This window comes from Magallana gigas, chromosome 3 (genome assembly GCF_963853765.1).
Source record: "Magallana gigas chromosome 3, xbMagGiga1.1, whole genome shotgun sequence".
NCBI classification, from domain to species: Eukaryota; Metazoa; Mollusca; class Bivalvia; order Ostreida; family Ostreidae; genus Magallana; species Magallana gigas.
This window is the reverse complement of record NC_088855.1, coordinates 42108655-42127317: the sequence shown is the minus strand read 5'-3', so window position 1 is coordinate 42127317 and position 18663 is coordinate 42108655. Positions and strand designations below refer to the sequence as shown.

Below are 18663 nucleotides of genomic sequence, written 5' to 3'. Positions count from 1 at the left end.
GATTAAATGCTACATCCGACTCTGGACAAGCATTTACGGGCTTGCATTATTTTTCTAAAACGTTCAATTGTTAAGATAAAAAAATATATTTTTAATATATAGTGGGTTACCTCTCCACGTTTTTTGTTGATTGAAATCGGTTTTTCCTTTAGACCTTATTTAGGCTATGAGAAAAATATGAAACACAGACTCACTCTATTAAAGAAAAGACACTGAAGTTTAAAAAAAAAAAGATTTCATTTGAAGTTACGCCAGTTTAAATCAACATATTCTAAGTATTGAACATATTTAAGTGTTACAAATCAAGGTTATGTTAGATATATATTGTTTTGAATGATTTTTAAAAAAGAATTACCAGATTTATTGTTATTTTAATTTTACAGTATCTTATCCGTCCCAGTATAGGCATTTTACACGCCTTATCCACACATCTTCATTTACGAAATTGTTTACAAATCTGGTGAAGATATAACCAATATAGTGATCATCCTCATTCTCTTTTATTTTTTACAAAAAGAATCAAACCCTGGACTGCCAATAAGTAATGTCTTATTCAAGCAAAAGTGGACAAAAATTCCATAAAACCCAGGTATTTTTATGCATTATGACCCTCATCAAAAATTATAATGAAAAGAAAAGAATATTTAAAAATAAATTAATTTTAATTCAATTTATACAAGGTATAAATAACTAATTCATATATGCGAGTACAATGCAGCATATATAAATTCATGTATGGACAATGTTTTAGTAATAACAAAGATTGAACAAATGCCATTAAACACTAATAAAAAGATTGCTTTTGATATTCTAATGCCACAGAAGAATACATACAACCACTTAAGATAAAATTAAAATTCATTAACTAAGATATAAGAAAACAGAAGTAATATTTTAAAAAGTTATCAACAGCTCATAACTTTCCTTTCTTTGATGATTTTGATAATATTTCCCTTGCAAATGTAAGCATTAATATTCCTAGATGTAAAAAAAAATACAAGAAATGCACTACCAGGGAAATGAGCTAAAATTTTAATATTCATCAAATTCCTTGTGAAATCATGTATCATATAACAAAGATAAAGAATTCAATTTTCCTTGTTAAAAATATTCATCAGAAAAAGGTAACAATATAAATCAAAAAACAATAATAACTTTACACAAATGAAATAATACATAAACAAAACAAGTAAACCTGAATTAGTAAAAGATACGGCATCCAAGATATATCACAGCTTAGGTATGGGTAGTTTTGGGTAGTTAATTGGATGACGAAGAATTTTATACCTGATTTAAAAGAACATAAATACACATAAACAGCTTATGAATCTTCAGATGAATCTCGATTTTCTAACCTGGTGTATGACTGACTGTTAGAATCCTGCTGAATGATTCTTTCATACACCATTGTCTCTGGCCTCTTAAACAGCAGTAAAATTTGTTCAATTGTTTTTCCTTTGGTCTCTGGAACTCTTCTGTATATGAAGATCAAGAAAACAAACAGCAGCACCACAAAAGGGAGGAAGGAGTATTGATGGATCAGCAACTCCTGAAGAAAACACATGTTTACACTTAACACATTTCAATGATACATGTATTAAATGTCACTGCTTGAAACTTCTATAGCACTGGAAAATTTAATTGCATTCAATATAAGTGAGTAAAAAAAACTTTTTGGAATGTGTGACTCTTGTGACACTTGTTTATAAATACATGTACATGTATTAAAAAATGTTGAAAAAGAGTAAAATTGAGGCACTCAGAGTCTGATTATAAGGAAATTTAAATTCTTGTTCAGAACACCACCAGTCCCATTTAACCTCAAATTGCCCTAAATAGCAGAAGCAGCAGCATAGGACACTTACATTTAATAAGGGGAAAACTAATCCAACTGTGAAGTTGGAGAACCAGTTTACCATAGTAGACACTGAAACTGCAGCTGATCGGGGCCCTTGAGAGAAAATCTCGGCTACCATGAACCAGGGTATAGAACCTGAGTTAAATGAGAGCATAGTTAATTAAAAATTAATACTTATAGTGTACCTCATATCAAAATTGGAGTTACAATCAACATCCATCGTCTCAAGCCCCGGGTTTTGTGTCCTTTCTATTTTCACAATACATTCTATTTGTGGAAATAGAATGGACACAAAACCCATAGCTTGAGACGATGAATCTTCATGTAAAATAATTTCATTTTAAATTAACCCATTATCCTCAAAAAATAAACCAAATGTAGTGTTAGAATTTAAGATGCATTTCTATTATCACAGACTATACATAGTACATATTACCACTATGTTATATCACATTGAAGGAAAACAAAATCATATTGCATGGATATCTCAGTAATAACCTATAAATATATCTAGAACCTCACAAATAAAGCCCCTGAACCTCATTATGCAGAAGTTACTTTCTATCCTGGTCTTGATCAGTTATACCCTATTGCTCAGACACTGACATTTTGCGACCTGTTTATACTTGTATTTCTATAATCCCCGTGTTTACTCTATCCTGTTGTGCTTGTCAATGACCTTTGAACCTGAGAGTGTGTAGCTTAAACATGAAATAATGCATAAAATTTAATTTCAATCTAGTCACGTTCAAAATTTAAAGTCAATAAAACTTACATAATGTCATAAAAGGAGTCCATAAAGAGTACAGAGTTGTTACACAACTTTGTATGAATCTCTTTATCACAAATACACGAAGGAGCAATTCTCTCTAATTTATTACAGTTATGCTGTAGAGTCTTCACAGATGTGAGTAAAAGAATTTATATTGAAGTAAGACTTCTAATTTCCTTAATCATCTTTGCATTGTATGAAACCCAAAATAAGTCTTGCATACCGTTACTGACTGTAGGCCAACTCGTTGAACTTCTCTTGTTCTCATAAATAATTTACAGTGACACTCTATTTTGATTGGCTCCTTCACGCTTTTGTGAAGGAAATCTCACTAATCCTGTTAATGTTTAAGCATGCATTTAGCAACAACAGCATGTTTTCAGAACATGATTGTCATTTTCATTTCTCCAAAACCTAAAACAGTTTTACTTTCTCATTAGTGAATTTAGAATAATAAACATTAACGATAACAACAAAAGTTCAATGAGTTGGCCCATGGTCTGTAAGTTTATGTGAGATTGTCTATCAGTTTTTGACAATGTCATCAAGGATGAATGGAGGATATACTTTTTATCTTCCCTAATGTTTTGGATAAACATGTCATTTATTTCTTAGCAATAGCTTGTATCATATAATTTATAAAGGGATTTATAGAGTAAAAACTCACCTGGACCTGAGGCAAATGCAATGATGTAACCTATCACAGCTACAATGGCTAGATATGACAGCCATGCTATGCTGAAATTCTGCAAGAGATAAATAAACATTTAACAAATCAATTAATGTCTAATAAAAATCTACAACCATATACACGTAGTAATTGTGAAGGGTCTAGGTAAAAGCTACATGAACTAATTTTTTTTATCAGACATTAGTCTTTTGATCCTGCTGATATCAAATATGATCCTAAGATGACCATTATTATGATCAAAGATTTAGACTCCCTTATGAAAACAAACAGTGAGATAATTTCAAAGTGAAATTTAAAATGAAGTATTGAGTTTCATATAAATCAGCTATACTTTACATAAACACTGTGTTATCAAATTTAGATAGTGCCAGTACTTGTTTTGTGTAACAATATCCAGATAAAAAGCCAGGCTTCATGAGCTACTATACTGATTGCATGTACATACATGTACTTGAAAAAGTTTAATAATTAATATTTACATTTTTCATCGTCTTCGCCTGTGATAACACTACGTATCGATTTTGTACTATACAGTCCAATAACTTCAAATGACGTATAATTGGGCCACCAGCGGTGATGAAATCTTATCATAAAGCCCTTCGGGCTTTATTGGATTTGATCACGCCCGACCGAAATTATTACCTCATAATACTCAAAGAATGATTCCTTATTCCTTTAATAATGTTGGGAATCAAACCTTTTCACTTTTCACTGGGTCTATGCACTTGTGTAATAAGAGATATAATCATTGAGAGGGTTTCACATGAAGTGTAATCAAGTATCAATACTGGTAAGGCTGTGCATAAATTTTCAAAGTTTTTTAATATACATATACTATATACATGAAAATATTTGCCCTCGTTTTATTTTTGCCCCTTCGGCCCTTGTTGTCTGCGAGCTAATGAAAGACTGGGCTAATTCCAATGTCTGAAATTATCTCTCTTTAAACATAATTTGTCTGGGCGAATTTAAGATGGAGAAAACTTTTGTCAAGTGTAGAAGGGTGAAAATTACATGGGGCAAAAAAAACCCTGTATAAAGTATTAAGAATTGGTCACTTTCTTATCTATAGTTTCATTGTTCTATAAGATTACAAAAGATGAATAAAAACAAGTTCTTACTTTGATGAGTATTAGAGACACAGCCAGAACTGCACTGAAGATGAATAACCCCCCCACACCTATCAGTAGAAGAAACCGCCTTCCAGCCTTGTCCATAATGAATGCAGACACGAGGGTCATAACCACATTGACCCCTCCTGTTGCTATGGTAGCATATTCGGCATTATGTGCACTTAAACCAGCTGATCTAAAAATTTCTGTTGAGTAATATATTACCTGGAATGTAAAAAAGGTATAAATGAAAAATGCCTTCCTTTTTAGCTCAAACTAAAGGGCTTATTTTCCCAAATACTGTAGAATCTTTATCTATATATGAGATATTTTTATCCACATAAAATTGCTATATGCCACCCCCCCCCCACCCCTTTAAAATTTTAAAATCGTACATCAATTTTTTTCATAGAAATATTCAAATGGAATTATTATAAAATTTCAGTGCTTGAGATTTTATGTTCTTGTGATTTCATTCAAAATGGTGGGTTGGCTAAATTTAGTACTCCATAAGGAATCTACAGTAGTAACAAAACTGTTAAAAATCTCATTGAAAAGAACTTACAACAAATGAAAAATGAAATGATATCTTTAGATAATACATGTAATAATTTCAATAGTTTGAACTGTTCTGAAGCAGACCCAATGCTACAAAGTGACTGTATAATGGTGCCTTACAGCGTTAATGCCACTGAACTGCTGGGTCAGCTGTAGGACCACGCTTATTGTCAATGGCTCCCTGAGTAATTTGTCCCTGAATAAATCCATAAAAGCAAACTGAAAAAGAAAAAAAATAAACAAAAAAATTATAATTTGCATCATTTTTCCTTTTTCATAAATATTAAACATGTACCTTTCTACTACTATCGGAGCAAAATGAAATGACAAGCTGACTTTTTCTGACTCATGAAAATAAATTTCACATCAAGAGTTTTTAGTAAAATGATTGAAATAAAAGAAAAAGTGACCAAGGTCACATACCTCACTCTCCCTCATTACTTGACATGACTGGATTAGTGCATTAGACACACAAAACAATTAATAAAGGGGCATAACTCCTAAAAAGTCGACATCAAAACTTCAGCTAATATGCACATCTATACATTTGTTGTTAACAAAATTCTAAATTCAGTAGCTTTTTTTATCAGTACAGTATGGAGTAAACATGCACTGGTTATCTGAAGTTGTGATTTAAGGTAAGGAATTTCCTTATTGCTGTCAATGAAGTTCAAAATAATTTCCCACTATCTTTAAAATCGATATTTCAAATCTAACCTTTGACATTTCATTGCTCAGACATAGCATAAACTTTGGTAATTTCCTTGTGTAAATTTAGTTTATCATAAAAGAAAAGATTTCTGAAATCTGTTTTGTTTCTTAATTGCTATTTACTGATTATATCTCAAAATTTAAAGGTAGATGTTGACCACCTAGCTTTACATGTAATATGGAAGCAAGTTTTTTTTCCCTGTACTGTCTTTATTTTAATGATACTTACAATTCCTCAGATCTCTCATTTTCTTGCAATAATTAGTCCTCAGAATGTCATTGTACCATTAGAGTCAAATAATATAACACCAAATTTGAATGAAATTAGAATACTACCACATAATCCTCACTAGCCAACCAAAACTTGTCATAGCACAGCAACACTTGCTACTCTACCCAGAGGTATTATCTAGGCAACCATGATGGATCCTCACCTTTTGCATCCTCTTCTGTTTTTCTGCCTCACTCCTCATCTCTTCCAGTTCCTCTCCTACATCATCAGTGTCCCTGAGCCAGATGAGAGCTGTGGAACCGAGTAAACAATCAGATGAGAACCAATAATTCCCATGTAAGGATTCATTCATCTTATGAGACAGATGAACCACCCTAAGGTCAGCAATATTTTGCAAGAAGGGAAAATCATACAGGTACATTTAATTTAGAATTTGATACATGTAACATTAGAAAGAAACAAGATTTTAAAAAGTGACAAATAATACATACACATTGTTGGATCTACACATGTATCTCAAAACAGTTTAACATTTAACTACTGTAAAGTTTTGATCAAAAGTATATTTTGCCTTCTGACCTTTTTCAGCCTCATCTTCATCCATTGTAACAAGCATCAGAAACCGTGGCGATTCTGGACAGCAAGGAAGCAAACACAACATGATGGCTATTGGTATTACAGTCGCACCTTAAAATAAAAAAAAAAATCAGACTCAAACTTTTGCCATTTGTATGTATTGCCCTCATTTTAATAAAACTGAAATTATTGATAAAAATACAGTGAAACCTTGCTATTTAGTAATCTATTGGACCAAGATAAAACTTGGAGATATACAATGTATTCATGTAAAGATTTGGGATACAAAGGTTGAATTATGTAAAAGAAACAGTGATTTGGACTTTTAAATCACTACATGATATCTATCGTATTCAAGATACCAATGTGCAATATACCGGGGTTCAACTCTACTTCACAAAAAATTAAAAAGTATGTATCTGATAAATTATTTTCATTATTTGAAAATCATGAAAAAAGGATTATTGTAATACAAATTAAAATATACCGGTATGTACATGTTTATTTACCCAAGTCATATGGCCAAAGTTCTTTAGTACCCAAGACAAAATCCAGGCCCAGAATCTGTGAGACCAGCACTCCCGAGGTAATGGCAAGCTGATTGAAGACCCCGGCAAACCCCCTCAATGAGGTTGGAGCTATCTCAGAGAGGTACAGAGGGGCAGCCCCAGAGTTTATTCCTGCAAAAGAAAATTTGAAAAGATAAATGCATCGACAATGTAGAATTTCTTAAGCTTCTGAAAATAAAATCAGAATCCCTGGACATGTGTCTAGCAGGGCAAAAACATTCTGTTGTTGTTCTTCACACCAAAGGTAATCAAATAATTAAAGGAGAAAAAATGAAATAAAGATATGGTAAAGAAATGATGCCATATGATGCATAAAAAATCATCATGATCGGTGGTAGTTACCAGATTTTTATGAAAAATGAATACAGATGCATTCTATTTCATATAAATGAATCTTTTTCTCTCATACACAGTACTGTAATGCAAGATACTAGTAGTCAATCTGGGGGGAAATATTTTGGCAAATATCTTGGTCTCACATAATTGGAGTAAGAATTGAATTTCCATGTTCACAATATAAAACTGCATGTACAGCTGTAAATATACCTGCACAAACACCAACCAAAAGGCGTCCAGCAATCATCATTTCATAGGAGTATGCAAAACGAGAAGAAAACATCAATGCAGCAGATACTACATGTAACAAGTTGTTTCTTAGTAAGGCTCCCTTTCTGAAACAGTCAGTAAAGAATTCCTTATAATATTAAAAGATCACTTTTATAAATTTTTAAAATATTAATTAAAAATCCAGTGGAATCTAAAATTCTCAATTATATATGAGAAAATAATCCCAAAAGCTAAAGAAAGTACATAAGAATGTTATTGTGTAAAATTCCTGTTTTCTTTGAATTACTGGCATCTAAGAAGAAATTTGATATACCTTCCATATCTATTGCACCAATATCCCGCACTGAGCCCCCCAATCATTCCACCCAATGCAAAAATGGAGACAGTAGTGGCCCAGAGAATTGAGATGCTTGTAGTAGAGAGGTACTCCGAGGAGTTGTTTCCTTGACTTCCTGAGGTGTTTCCTTGCCTTCTGTGGTAACTTGCATTGTAAAAATCTTTTATTATCTACATCAAAAGAAAAACATATACTTGTACTTCTAAAACATTGAAATAACATGTATCATTTCAGTATAAAAAATTATAAAATGAACAATTTTTATTCTGGACTGAGAATTTGCATTACACTGTAGTTTCACTGATAATAAGGGACAAATCACACATCGTTTGATTCTGAGGATCAAATCTTTGACCTTCGACACAAACAAACTGTTTTAGCTACAGACTTACTGTTGCTGGTGTGTTGACAACTCCCGTGTTGTAGCCTAGCATGAAAGACGAGCCACTCACACATGCTGCTATAGCTATTGCAAGGTTTTTGGTGAAATGCTGAAACAATGAAAATATTAGTTTGACAGGTGCCTGATGAAAAAATATATACAAACGGTACATGGGGATACATGCTAAACCTTGAATCTAAGATCCTGAATATATTTCAGCAATGATAATCAGTCATGATATATTATACTTCAGGAATTTATAAAAATGTACCCTTGTGTTCAAGCCCACTTCGAGTTTAATTTTCTTTTTAAGTGTAAAACAGATGTCAGTCCAGTGTAACGTAAAATTTTGAGCCGGGTTTATTTTTTACCTGAGGGTCATTTATTCAACATTGAATATTGGGACCAAAGGTGTTGAATAAAGACCCTAGTTAATTGAGAATTGACCCGCATCATGAAATTTTAATTATGAAACTGGTTTTAAATTCAGCAACAAAAAATAAACCCATATTGATATTTAAATCTTTGATTTATATTCATTTAAAATATTACAGTCTGTTCATTCATAGATAATTTTAGATTTACATTTTCACATGACTTGCTTCAATTTTAATTAAAAACAGTCTGCTAAAAACAGGAAACATTTTAATTATTTAATTAACATTTTAATAATTAGATCTTGAGTTAATAATAATAAACCTGAAAATATGTAAATAAAGTTCTAAGCGAAGTTTATGCATTTTGAAAACCAGAATTCTTCGCTATTTTATTTAGCTGTGAAGTTATTATGATTATTATGTATGTAACTATAAGTAGTCATGATGTACAAGATAGAAATAAATCATTGACTTTTTTTTGGATAGAAAATCTGAATATTAATGGAATATTACTGGTACATGCATATAGCAACCCAATTTTTTGTACAGGATATAGTAATATATAATTTTACTTCAACTTAGTCTCTAAATGATTTTTCTCACTAAAAGTACATCAACTATACGGTAATTGTTTATGTCACTGAAGTGATAAATTACAATTTTAAACAAAATTTGCAGATGAAAATTGAATCTCATATTGCTCTAAATAGAGGATCATTGGTAGGAGTATAAGGGTAGGTGGCATATTCCTTCTGTAGATTTTTCAGGGTTTAAATCTTGTTGAAAAATTTTTGATTTCAAAAGCATACAAGTTAATTAACCTCCAAAAAAGAGGTAGATTTATAACCCAAGAGGTATGTAGCATGCAGAAAAGTGGGTAATATTTTAAAATGTCCAATACCCCCTAACACACCAATGAAAACATGTTTTTTGTGTTTTTGTTTCTGTATCTGATGCATTATATTTTTGACAACTCCAGATCAGTGGCAATAATAATTAATCATTTAATTCTGTTTACTTGGCAAGCTATTATGTCAAATTTACGAGACTTTATTGTTTAATGTTAGGTTGAACATATATAATAACTGATAATGACTTGTCAGATAAAAAGATGACAATTAATTGTTAATTTAATATGCTCTCAGATTTATAACTACCAGTATCCTGGCTTCTTGGAATAAAGTTTTAATGATTTTCAGAAAAAATATATTAATGACTGGTATTTGAATTCAAATTAATGTGCCTTTTTTTGGTTAAGTGTGCGTTGAATGAATATAATAAAAATTGATAACGACTTCTCAGATAAAAATATGACAACTGTTCATTTATTATGCTGTCAAATTTGTAAGTATACTGGCTTCTCAGAATAAAGTATTAGAGATTTGCAGAAATACTATATTAACTGTCGGTACTTGTTTGACATATAATTAATTTTCAGATATTATGAAAAGTTTATATCAAGGAAGATGACAATCAGTATATCCTGATCCATGAAAGAGTGTCAGTGTTCGAAAATAAATACATTTGTATTTAGCTGCAGGTTGTAGCTCTGTGTAGGTCTGTGTTAAAAAAATGAAATTTTACGGTGCACAAAATATTGTGGAGATAGCTCTAAGAACCAGTGCGCGGGAAAAAGAACAAGCTAAACCTACAGATTCATCAAGAAAATTGTTTTTGCAGCATCCCATTATGCTTTCTAAGTATAACTCCAGTAGTGCTATGCCAAAAATGGCTGACATTTAACTCATAATTTACGGTTCTTTGAGGTTTGAAGATGCATTTTGAGTATTGCACAAGCTTGGTGAGACCCAAGTGAATTTTTACAAACTTCCATTCCTTCGTATTGAGTTGAGATACATGAACAAATGATTACAGAATTTTAACATATGACATCACAGTGATCTCGAGCTATATTTTCCACGATAAATTTAGAGGTGGATCAAACATCTGTAAGGCTTGTCTAGCTATTAAATAGTATAAACTGCAATACCTGCCTCAGATGATTTAAGCATTACAATGTTTTGGCTTTGATAGGGAGATATTATATATACAAGCAAGAGCCACACTTTACTGTCATATCAATCCAATTTTATGCTAATTCTTCATAAATGTACAGTAAGTATATATATGTAAGTAGGGAGGAAATTAAAAAATATATTGCTATCAAAGTTACAGCCTCATCATTTTTAACTAAATAAAAAAAAGAATAAAGAGAAAAAATTAACAGTTAAAAAATCTATGTAGCGATATTGCATGTTGTCAAACCATTAAATTGGAGAATGGGAAATTACACACCAACAAACAGGGACATGGATGTATCAGGTGGCATGGATACAATGTATGTATTTAGAATGCAAAATAAAACAAAGTTTTGAAAAATTATGAACCGGGAAAAACTAAAAGTGAGATAACAACAAGGTACATAAGAAAAATATTTATCGTTTACACTTTTGATCAAATTAAACCCAAAATACATTTTACAGACTGATCATTTCTCTCCAAAAGTAAAGAACAGTTTTAGGGGGAAGCAAGTCTATCTAGTTTTGTAAGACCTTTTTTAAACTTAGAAATATTATCAGGGACGTACGTCCCTGATATTATATAATATTCTCTCTCTCTCTCTCTCTCTCTCTCTCAATCTTTGATGTTTATAGTTGATAAATGTCAAAATATCACTTAGTTGACGATGATGCAAGGTAAGTATAATTCTTGCTTTTTGTTGCGCTCGCCACAACTGTAGCAACGTAAAACATATCATTTACAGTGTCTTACTTGTATATTTTATGTCATGAAATTGTTAGAAAACACCCAATACAGTCAATACTGCATGAACAAATGAATTACCCGTTCAGGCGTGACTGTCACAATTGCGTCAATTTCTTTTTCCGTTAATGTTTCGTCCTCTACTTGGTACTCTTCATTGGCCCCAAGCAGTGGCCGTCTCTCCATACTTCAGCGAGATGTGTCACGGTACGAGTTGGATGTCAATCACGAGCGTCCATTTTTGTTGTTGGCAATCACATGACAATCACGTGACTTTCATATTCTCCAGACAACCCGTTCAGATAATTTTCGCCATTTGGGACTAATATAGTGATACTAGTATTTTACCGTTTTTAATATATATATATATTGGCGAATTTCTATTCCGCTTTGATTTATTTATTCATTTTCATCAATTTAACTATGATTTCAAAAATATTATTTAGTTGAATGAAGTAGTTTATTTTTATTTCATTGGTTATTCCTCTACAGTATAACGTTATAGATAGAACCTTTTCCACACCGAAAAAAATTAAACATATGTTTTGAATAAATTCATTTCTAGATACATTCTTGTCCTTTAATCTTGTTATTATTTGATAAACCAAATTGTCAGAAACAATAATCTAATAGCTATTTATCACTTTTCGACACTGAAATGATACCGTGAGAGCTCTTCATCTGTATTCAGTAATATTTGATCCACAGAATAGGGGAGTTAAGTGGCATATCATCTATTTGAATAAGTGATAGAACCATTTTAACAAGAGCTTGGACTTTGGGTAGTTGTGTCAAACAGCATTAATTGTGACGTATGCTTGTCTATTTCACTGCTGGCCACTCAGCCATGGCTCTTTGAAATCAACAAGATTTGTCTGGCTTTTGAGCTAAGATTACGCAATCGATGCATATTTCGATTGAAACTGCGACACTTTTATATTGTTTTGACGCAAGGAATAGATAGCTACATTCCACTGAAAGTCCAAGGTCTTATTAAAATGGTTCTATAACTATTCGAAAGCTAACAACTACTTTTTGTCAGATTTGTAATATTCCCTTCTCTAATAAGTGATATTATTTATTCTAGTGTGTTGTGTTAGCATTTAAAACAAAGGTGACATCTATTCGATAAAAAGATACATAGAACCATTTTAACAAGAGCTTGGACTTTGAATAGGTGTGTCAAACAGCATGTGACGTAGGCCTGCCTATTTCATTGCTGGCCACTCAGCCATGGCTCTTTGAAATAACCAAGATTTGTCTGGCTTTTGAGCTAAGACTACGCAATATGTGAATATTTCGCTTGAAACCAATGTCATTTTTAACTTGTTTTGATGCAAAAAAAAGATAGTTACGTCCTACCGAAAGTCCAAGGTTTTGTTAAAATGGTTCTTGATAACTGTACTAGATCAAAAGCCAAAAGTTGATAATTATAATCCATTTAAAAACTAAATTGATAGTGCTACAAAATCACCTACTTAAATTGGTGATATCGACAAAATACAATAAATTAAAGAAAACCTCGTGCACATTAGTTAAGACATCAAAATAGCGACAGAATTAGCGATGTTTTACAATGTTAACGTTGACCTTGAACTCTGGGACTCGTTGACCTTGAACTCAAGGACTCAGAAGTTACGACCTTCAACTCAAAGATATAGTACTCAAGAGACTAATGGGGTTTTTTTTTTTGTAAAACAATTAACATTTTATTACAAATGTAGATACAACACTATATATAGAAATATTTTGAGGAAAATTGGAATTGTAGAGAGATATAAAAGTCTTTAGAGCAATGAGTTTTTTTTATAGATTAACATGTAAAAGTATACATGTCACGAGCAAATAACTGACCGTTGTTGATTCTTAAGAATCAATAATATGTTTTACGGTGTGACCGTTGGGGCGAGCGCAGAAGGAGCCACACATCTGTCATCATTGTTAAATGCAACCCGTGGACTTAACCAAACCAAAAAAAAGTGGCTTTGTCTCGAAAACTTTTACCACCGCAAGGAACCGGAAGATATCAAACTTTTATTCCAATGGTCCCTTCCTAGGCTTATCCTAGGCTTATACACTTAAACAAAAAACTACCACTGAGCATTAATAAAATGTTAAACAGACTTATTAAAATATTTTGATAAACACAAAGCCGGTTTTTTTTTATTTTTTATCTCTACTTTACCTATTAATAATGATCATTAAAATCAATAAATTGTGTGTCTGTGTTATTTCTCATTTTGTTCCTTGTTGTTACCGGTGTTTTAATTATTTTCCTGTGTGACATCAATTTTGTTTTTAATCTTTTTAATTTTTGTACGCTATATAAGCGTTGTAGACATATGTGCCCTCCCCCTCTTTTTAGTGTGTGATCTCCAATATTATTGAAAGGTTTGACCACATATGCAACTATAACAAATACATGTAGATATTTTTACAGTTTAATTTTTTTCTTTTATTTATTCATTACAAAATGACGTGGCTACACGTAGATCTAATAACGATTAGACTTTTCTTTTTTAATAATTTTTGTCACCTACCTAACGTATACAATGATTAGATCAATATGACAATAAATTTAGCATGGAACTTGCATGTGTATTTACTGAGCAAAAAAAAAAATCATCAAAACAAAACTAATCAGCCAAAGAGTCACCGTTAATAGCGAGCGCAGTATCAGTATTAACGGTGACTCCCTATATACTGAGTACTTCCTACACGTTACATTCAGTACAGATGCTTGATCCACCTCTAAATGTATCGCGGGGATATAAAACGCGAGATCACTGTGACGTCATAGTTAACTTTTTGCGCTCGACAGTTTTCGTAAACTGTCGGACAAATTCGGGGAAGGAAATGACGTCATAGGTACAGTTTTTTACGTAAGCATATGGGTTGTTTACTTTAATGGTTTTAAACGGATTTTTTATTGTTAAATGAAAATGATGTATGCGATTTACAAGTAAGAATTTTCCTTAGAAACGCTTCCTGTTCCGCCATGTTGCTATGCACTGCAAAGGATCACTGGGATAGTAGAACGTTTTCACGCGGGTCCACAAAATTTTCTTTGAACAATGTGCAGATTTCAACTCGAATTTCCTCCGTTCGTACACGTTGTCTATGGAGCTCGCTACGCGAGCGGCGCTTCGCGCCGCCTCGCTGCGCTCGCTATTATAGAAATATTGCTGTTTTTGGGGGGTCAATGCGATGTTTTAGCTACCCTTGAAGTACAGCACTGTACTTTGAGTGTAGCTTTTCCAAAAATCTAATAATTTTTATGAATGACATGTCAACGATAAAGCAGAAAAAATATCGTTATTTTTGTTCTACATTGCAAATGTTATTTTGGAACAGATAAATGCCACCTCTTTACATTGAATACTTTATCAAATGCAACATTAATGTTTGAACAAAACAGTTACAAAACATAATAATACTAATATTCAAAGTCTGGTCTGTACCATTATGGAAGAGCAAAGACACAAAGGAAAGATTTAAAAACGCAGTTTATATTTAAGAAAATAAATTCAAAACATGACAAGTGTACCTTGCACAAACCTGCATTTATGAGGATAAAAATCTAAATTAACCATAAAACCCAGTTCATTGTCTTTAAAGTAGCCATAAATGACACACGTGTTTGACAACAATAATTGTAACCCTGCACTTGACATTGTCACCATGTCGCCATAAAGAGCCGTTTTAACGCGCTATACTGTACTCATCTCAATCATCGGATTTACGCCTTTATAAAATCAGACAGGGTTGATTTTTGGACATATTTTACTACGGCAGAGCTGTCCAAGCTAGAAGATGTCTACTGACCACCAAATGGTTCTTCGGTATGCGACAAAAAACAAAATCTAGGTCAACACATTGGGGTTAGATGATTGACTAGTACTCTAACGTGCTCCAGTTATACACTATCGTCGATTTTTATATCAAACATTTATCCTTTTAAAATCTAAGAAACCAATTTCAAACCATTTGATTTTGCTGTGACAATGGATGCAATGAAAACTTAATCCGAAATGCAAAGCGCTTACAAGTGGTTGTTAACATAACAAACACTTGGATGATCTTCACATAGGGTCATTTCTTCTAATCTTCAATGCATATATTGAATAAGTACATTTAAAGTGTATGGTGTAAAGTTTTGTTACTTTTGTATCATTATCATGGTTAACTTTCAGAATAATGTAAAAAAGAAAGAAAGAAAATAAATAAAAGCTCGGAGCGATAACTTCTTTAAATTAAAAATAAGATTTGTGTAACACATCGTTCAAACATTTTTAGAAACAAATAGAAAAACGTGCAATTATTTAGCATCAAAATCCATTTTACTTTATTGGCGCGCTGGTTAATGTATGGGAAACCTCCATATTATGATGTTCTAATTTCTTCCTATCGAAATAAGCAATAAAATCAAGTATAATTTTATAAATGATTTCTTTCCAAGAAGAGTTACCTAACAGCGTAGCGCTATGTGTTTAAGGGTTTTATATAAACTACGAATGTAGGCCATTGCATATATAATTTTTATTATATAAATTTTATAATTTTTACCTTTTCAAAAATTTAAAAAAAAATTGGTCAATTATTTTCATATTTGAAAATTCTAACCCGGTGAAAGTATTTTGTTTATAATTTACTTTTACTTTTAATTTACTTTTATCCACATAAATATTGACAAGTGTTCGCACACCTTAAATAAATAAAATGATCAACTTTTTCGCTTAAAGGTTTACTACGACCAAAACTTGACATATTTTTTTCTTCATATTTGTTAAAATTATCAAACAAAACCGCAGTTGAGAATTATGTACTTTATTATTTCATTATTTTATAAAGTAGTAAATTAACTAGTAGAAGTTTACGATTAAGGGTAACCGATCCTCAGCTCGAATAATTAACTCGGGGATTTATAAGTGTAATTAATTGACTATTCTGAGAAACCAAAAGGCAGTTGCACCATTTCATTTGCCCATATTATTTGAACAATTATTATCATGAAAAAACCCCACGCCTCTCCTAACACGTAATTTAGATAAAAAATATTGAAATTAATCTCGTATCGCATTGCATCACACCTGTGCAAGTATATCAGTCCTTAGGTATATAAGAGAGAACAAACTTCCTTCCGCTATTCATTGTCAAATTACAAGTCTATTCAGTTAAAAAAAATTACTTAAATTTTCCGATACAAATTTGTATGCGTAACTGGCAATGACAGACGTCTTTGTTTCGTAAGCCTTCAGGAAATGTCATTTCAACAGAAGCTCCTACTTTTTGGACGACATAGCTTGTTCAAAATTTTAATGAGTCAAGCCGTTTATTATGAATGAGATAGTTAACTGTCTAGAAGGCATATAAACAGCGCTGTACCTATAGATACAGATATAAAAATAAGTATTGCTGGCTTAAAATGGATCACTGACTAATATAGACATGCCGGGCAATGATCTGTCGTAACGTTTTGCTGAGAGGCCAAGAAAAAAAAATCACCTGCCTTTGAACCCCGGTCTATGATAAAGGTGTCAGTTGTTACACGGGGAGAGACCATAAAATCTCCGCGGTGCAGTTGTCGTCGATACCTCGACCCTTTTGGCTGTCTAGAACTTGCAGAGAGGACGGTTCAATCATCCTGAAACAAAGGCAATGTGAGAGCAGCTGTTTTGAATTGTTTCGATTTCATTTCACCCAAAATGGATTTCTACAAGCAAATGAAGTTGGCTCTGTTGTGCTTAGTATGGATGGTTACCTTAACTTCTGGATTTCACATTAAGCCAAATGCAAGTGCAAGACGAGGTAAGAAAATTTACATGTTGCGAAAAACTTGACCATTAACTGATGTTATCATTTGAACTTCTGTCCACTATAAATAAGTGATAGCAAAGATAAAAGAAACCGGTTAGACTAAAATATTTATCATCTTTCCCTTAGCAGTTACACGACAGATTTCCTCGGGATCTCCGCAACTCTCAGTAGTTTCCAACCCTTCCCAGAGGCGGAGAGCATACGGTAGTGGTTCCCAACGAACTCTTCAGCCATCTTCCAGACAATGGAATGCGAGAAGAATACCTGCGAGCACCAGATCAAAATACAGTCGGGCCTTAATGGCTAAACTGCCGCCCCTGCGTAGAACTGTACAAAAACCTGTGACCAGAAGAAAAATCGACAAACTGTCTAGCATAGTCGAATCCTCTAGGAGGGCAACAAATACCCAGAAGTCGGCCCAGAGGGCCAAAAAGCCGGTGAAAGATAGGGACTATACATTTCATGTGGTGCTACTGGCGGATGTTTTGTGTCAAATGTGTGACTCTTTACAGGGGGAATGGCGGGCCAACTGCAGGGAACAAAGATGTGCTCGGGCTGACAATAGTTGAGACGAGAATAGATTTTTATGCAGGAATAATTTACAAATTGCCCTGAAGTGCAAAAGTATTGTCTGCGTTTGTATTGTCAGCAAGAGTTTTGGGGATCATCTTAGGGCAGTTGTGTTGACGTAGGGCAGAAGAGGTACTCGTGAGCATGGATGAGTTTCGTATGACACTTTCTGCAAGCCATGGACTTGGCAATGGAAAAACTGCCCATTTGGAGGGGCTGCTTGAAAAATCAAGCACAAGTTCAATAGATAATAAAGGAATTTGGCGAATATTATCTTGACAGCGCAAACCAGTATAAAGCGCTAGATGTGACCCAATATATCGTATAAGAAAATAAATGAAAAGAATAGAGAGAATAATATAACGTTGTTTCCAGTGAAGACTTTACTATACAACTACACCTTTATCATTTTTTGTTGTTGTATATTTCGTTGTTTGTATTATTTATTTGATTAATTGTCTACTATTGCAATTACATTTTATCTCATTAATTTTTTCTGAATTGAAATCTACTTAATGATACTGAATATATTTTGTTAAGTTTAAATGTTTATTAAATATTGTTCACAAAAAAACGAGTCATTATTTGAATTTTTCTTACATGAGAAGACGTGTTAAAACCGAGAAAAAAGAATGGCAATTTAATGCGCATTCATGTAAACATACTTTTGAATTAATTATACCATAATTAATAAACAACATCGCACAAAAATAGACCATACAATACATAAATCAGGTTTAGACAAACATAAACTACAACATTATAGTCAGT

The 18663-nt window shown here is 32.5% G+C and overlaps 1 protein-coding gene and 1 long non-coding RNA gene across 3 annotated transcripts; one reads left to right on the top strand and one right to left on the bottom strand.

The window, feature by feature from the left end:
- Positions 1-898: 898 nt before the first annotated feature.
- On the bottom strand, positions 899-17151 carry LOC105334485 (solute carrier family 2, facilitated glucose transporter member 1). Of its 2 annotated transcripts, none has more exons than XM_066079833.1 (12): positions 17015-17151; positions 8376-8474; positions 7960-8153; positions 7626-7750; positions 7020-7190; positions 6514-6621; positions 6137-6225; positions 5112-5210; positions 4443-4658; positions 3298-3376; positions 1866-1993; positions 899-1549 (listed from the first exon to the last, which is right to left on the bottom strand). In XM_066079833.1, the coding sequence occupies exons 1-12, from the start codon at positions 17066-17068 to the stop codon at positions 1322-1324; spliced, it is 1590 nt and encodes a 529-aa protein (XP_065935905.1). In that variant the 5' UTR covers positions 17069-17151; the 3' UTR covers positions 899-1321. The 2 variants fall into 2 exon arrangements, with proteins under 2 accessions (XP_065935905.1, XP_011436264.3); XM_011437962.4 differs by lacking the exon at positions 17015-17151 and adding an exon at positions 11587-11800.
- A 19-nt stretch (positions 17152-17170) lies between these two features.
- Positions 17171-18264, top strand: LOC105334484 (uncharacterized). The gene is made up of 2 exons (XR_010712221.1): positions 17171-17313; positions 17449-18264. It is a non-coding gene; the product is annotated as an uncharacterized lncRNA (long non-coding RNA).
- Positions 18265-18663: the final 399 nt, after the last annotated feature.

Excerpts from the sequence above, each read along its gene's own strand:
- LOC105334485 (XM_011437962.4), bottom strand. The coding sequence starts at position 11,691 with ATGGAGAGACGGCCACTGCTTGGGGCCAATGAAGAGTACCAAGTAGAG. Across the intron at positions 3,377-4,442 it reads TGTCTCTAATACTCATCAAA|AATTTCAGCATAGCATGGCT; the intron begins GTAAGAACTTGT and ends TATCTCTTGCAG. Across the intron at positions 1,994-3,297 it reads TGCATTTGCCTCAGGTCCAG|GTTCTATACCCTGGTTCATG; the intron begins GTGAGTTTTTAC and ends CATTTAACTCAG.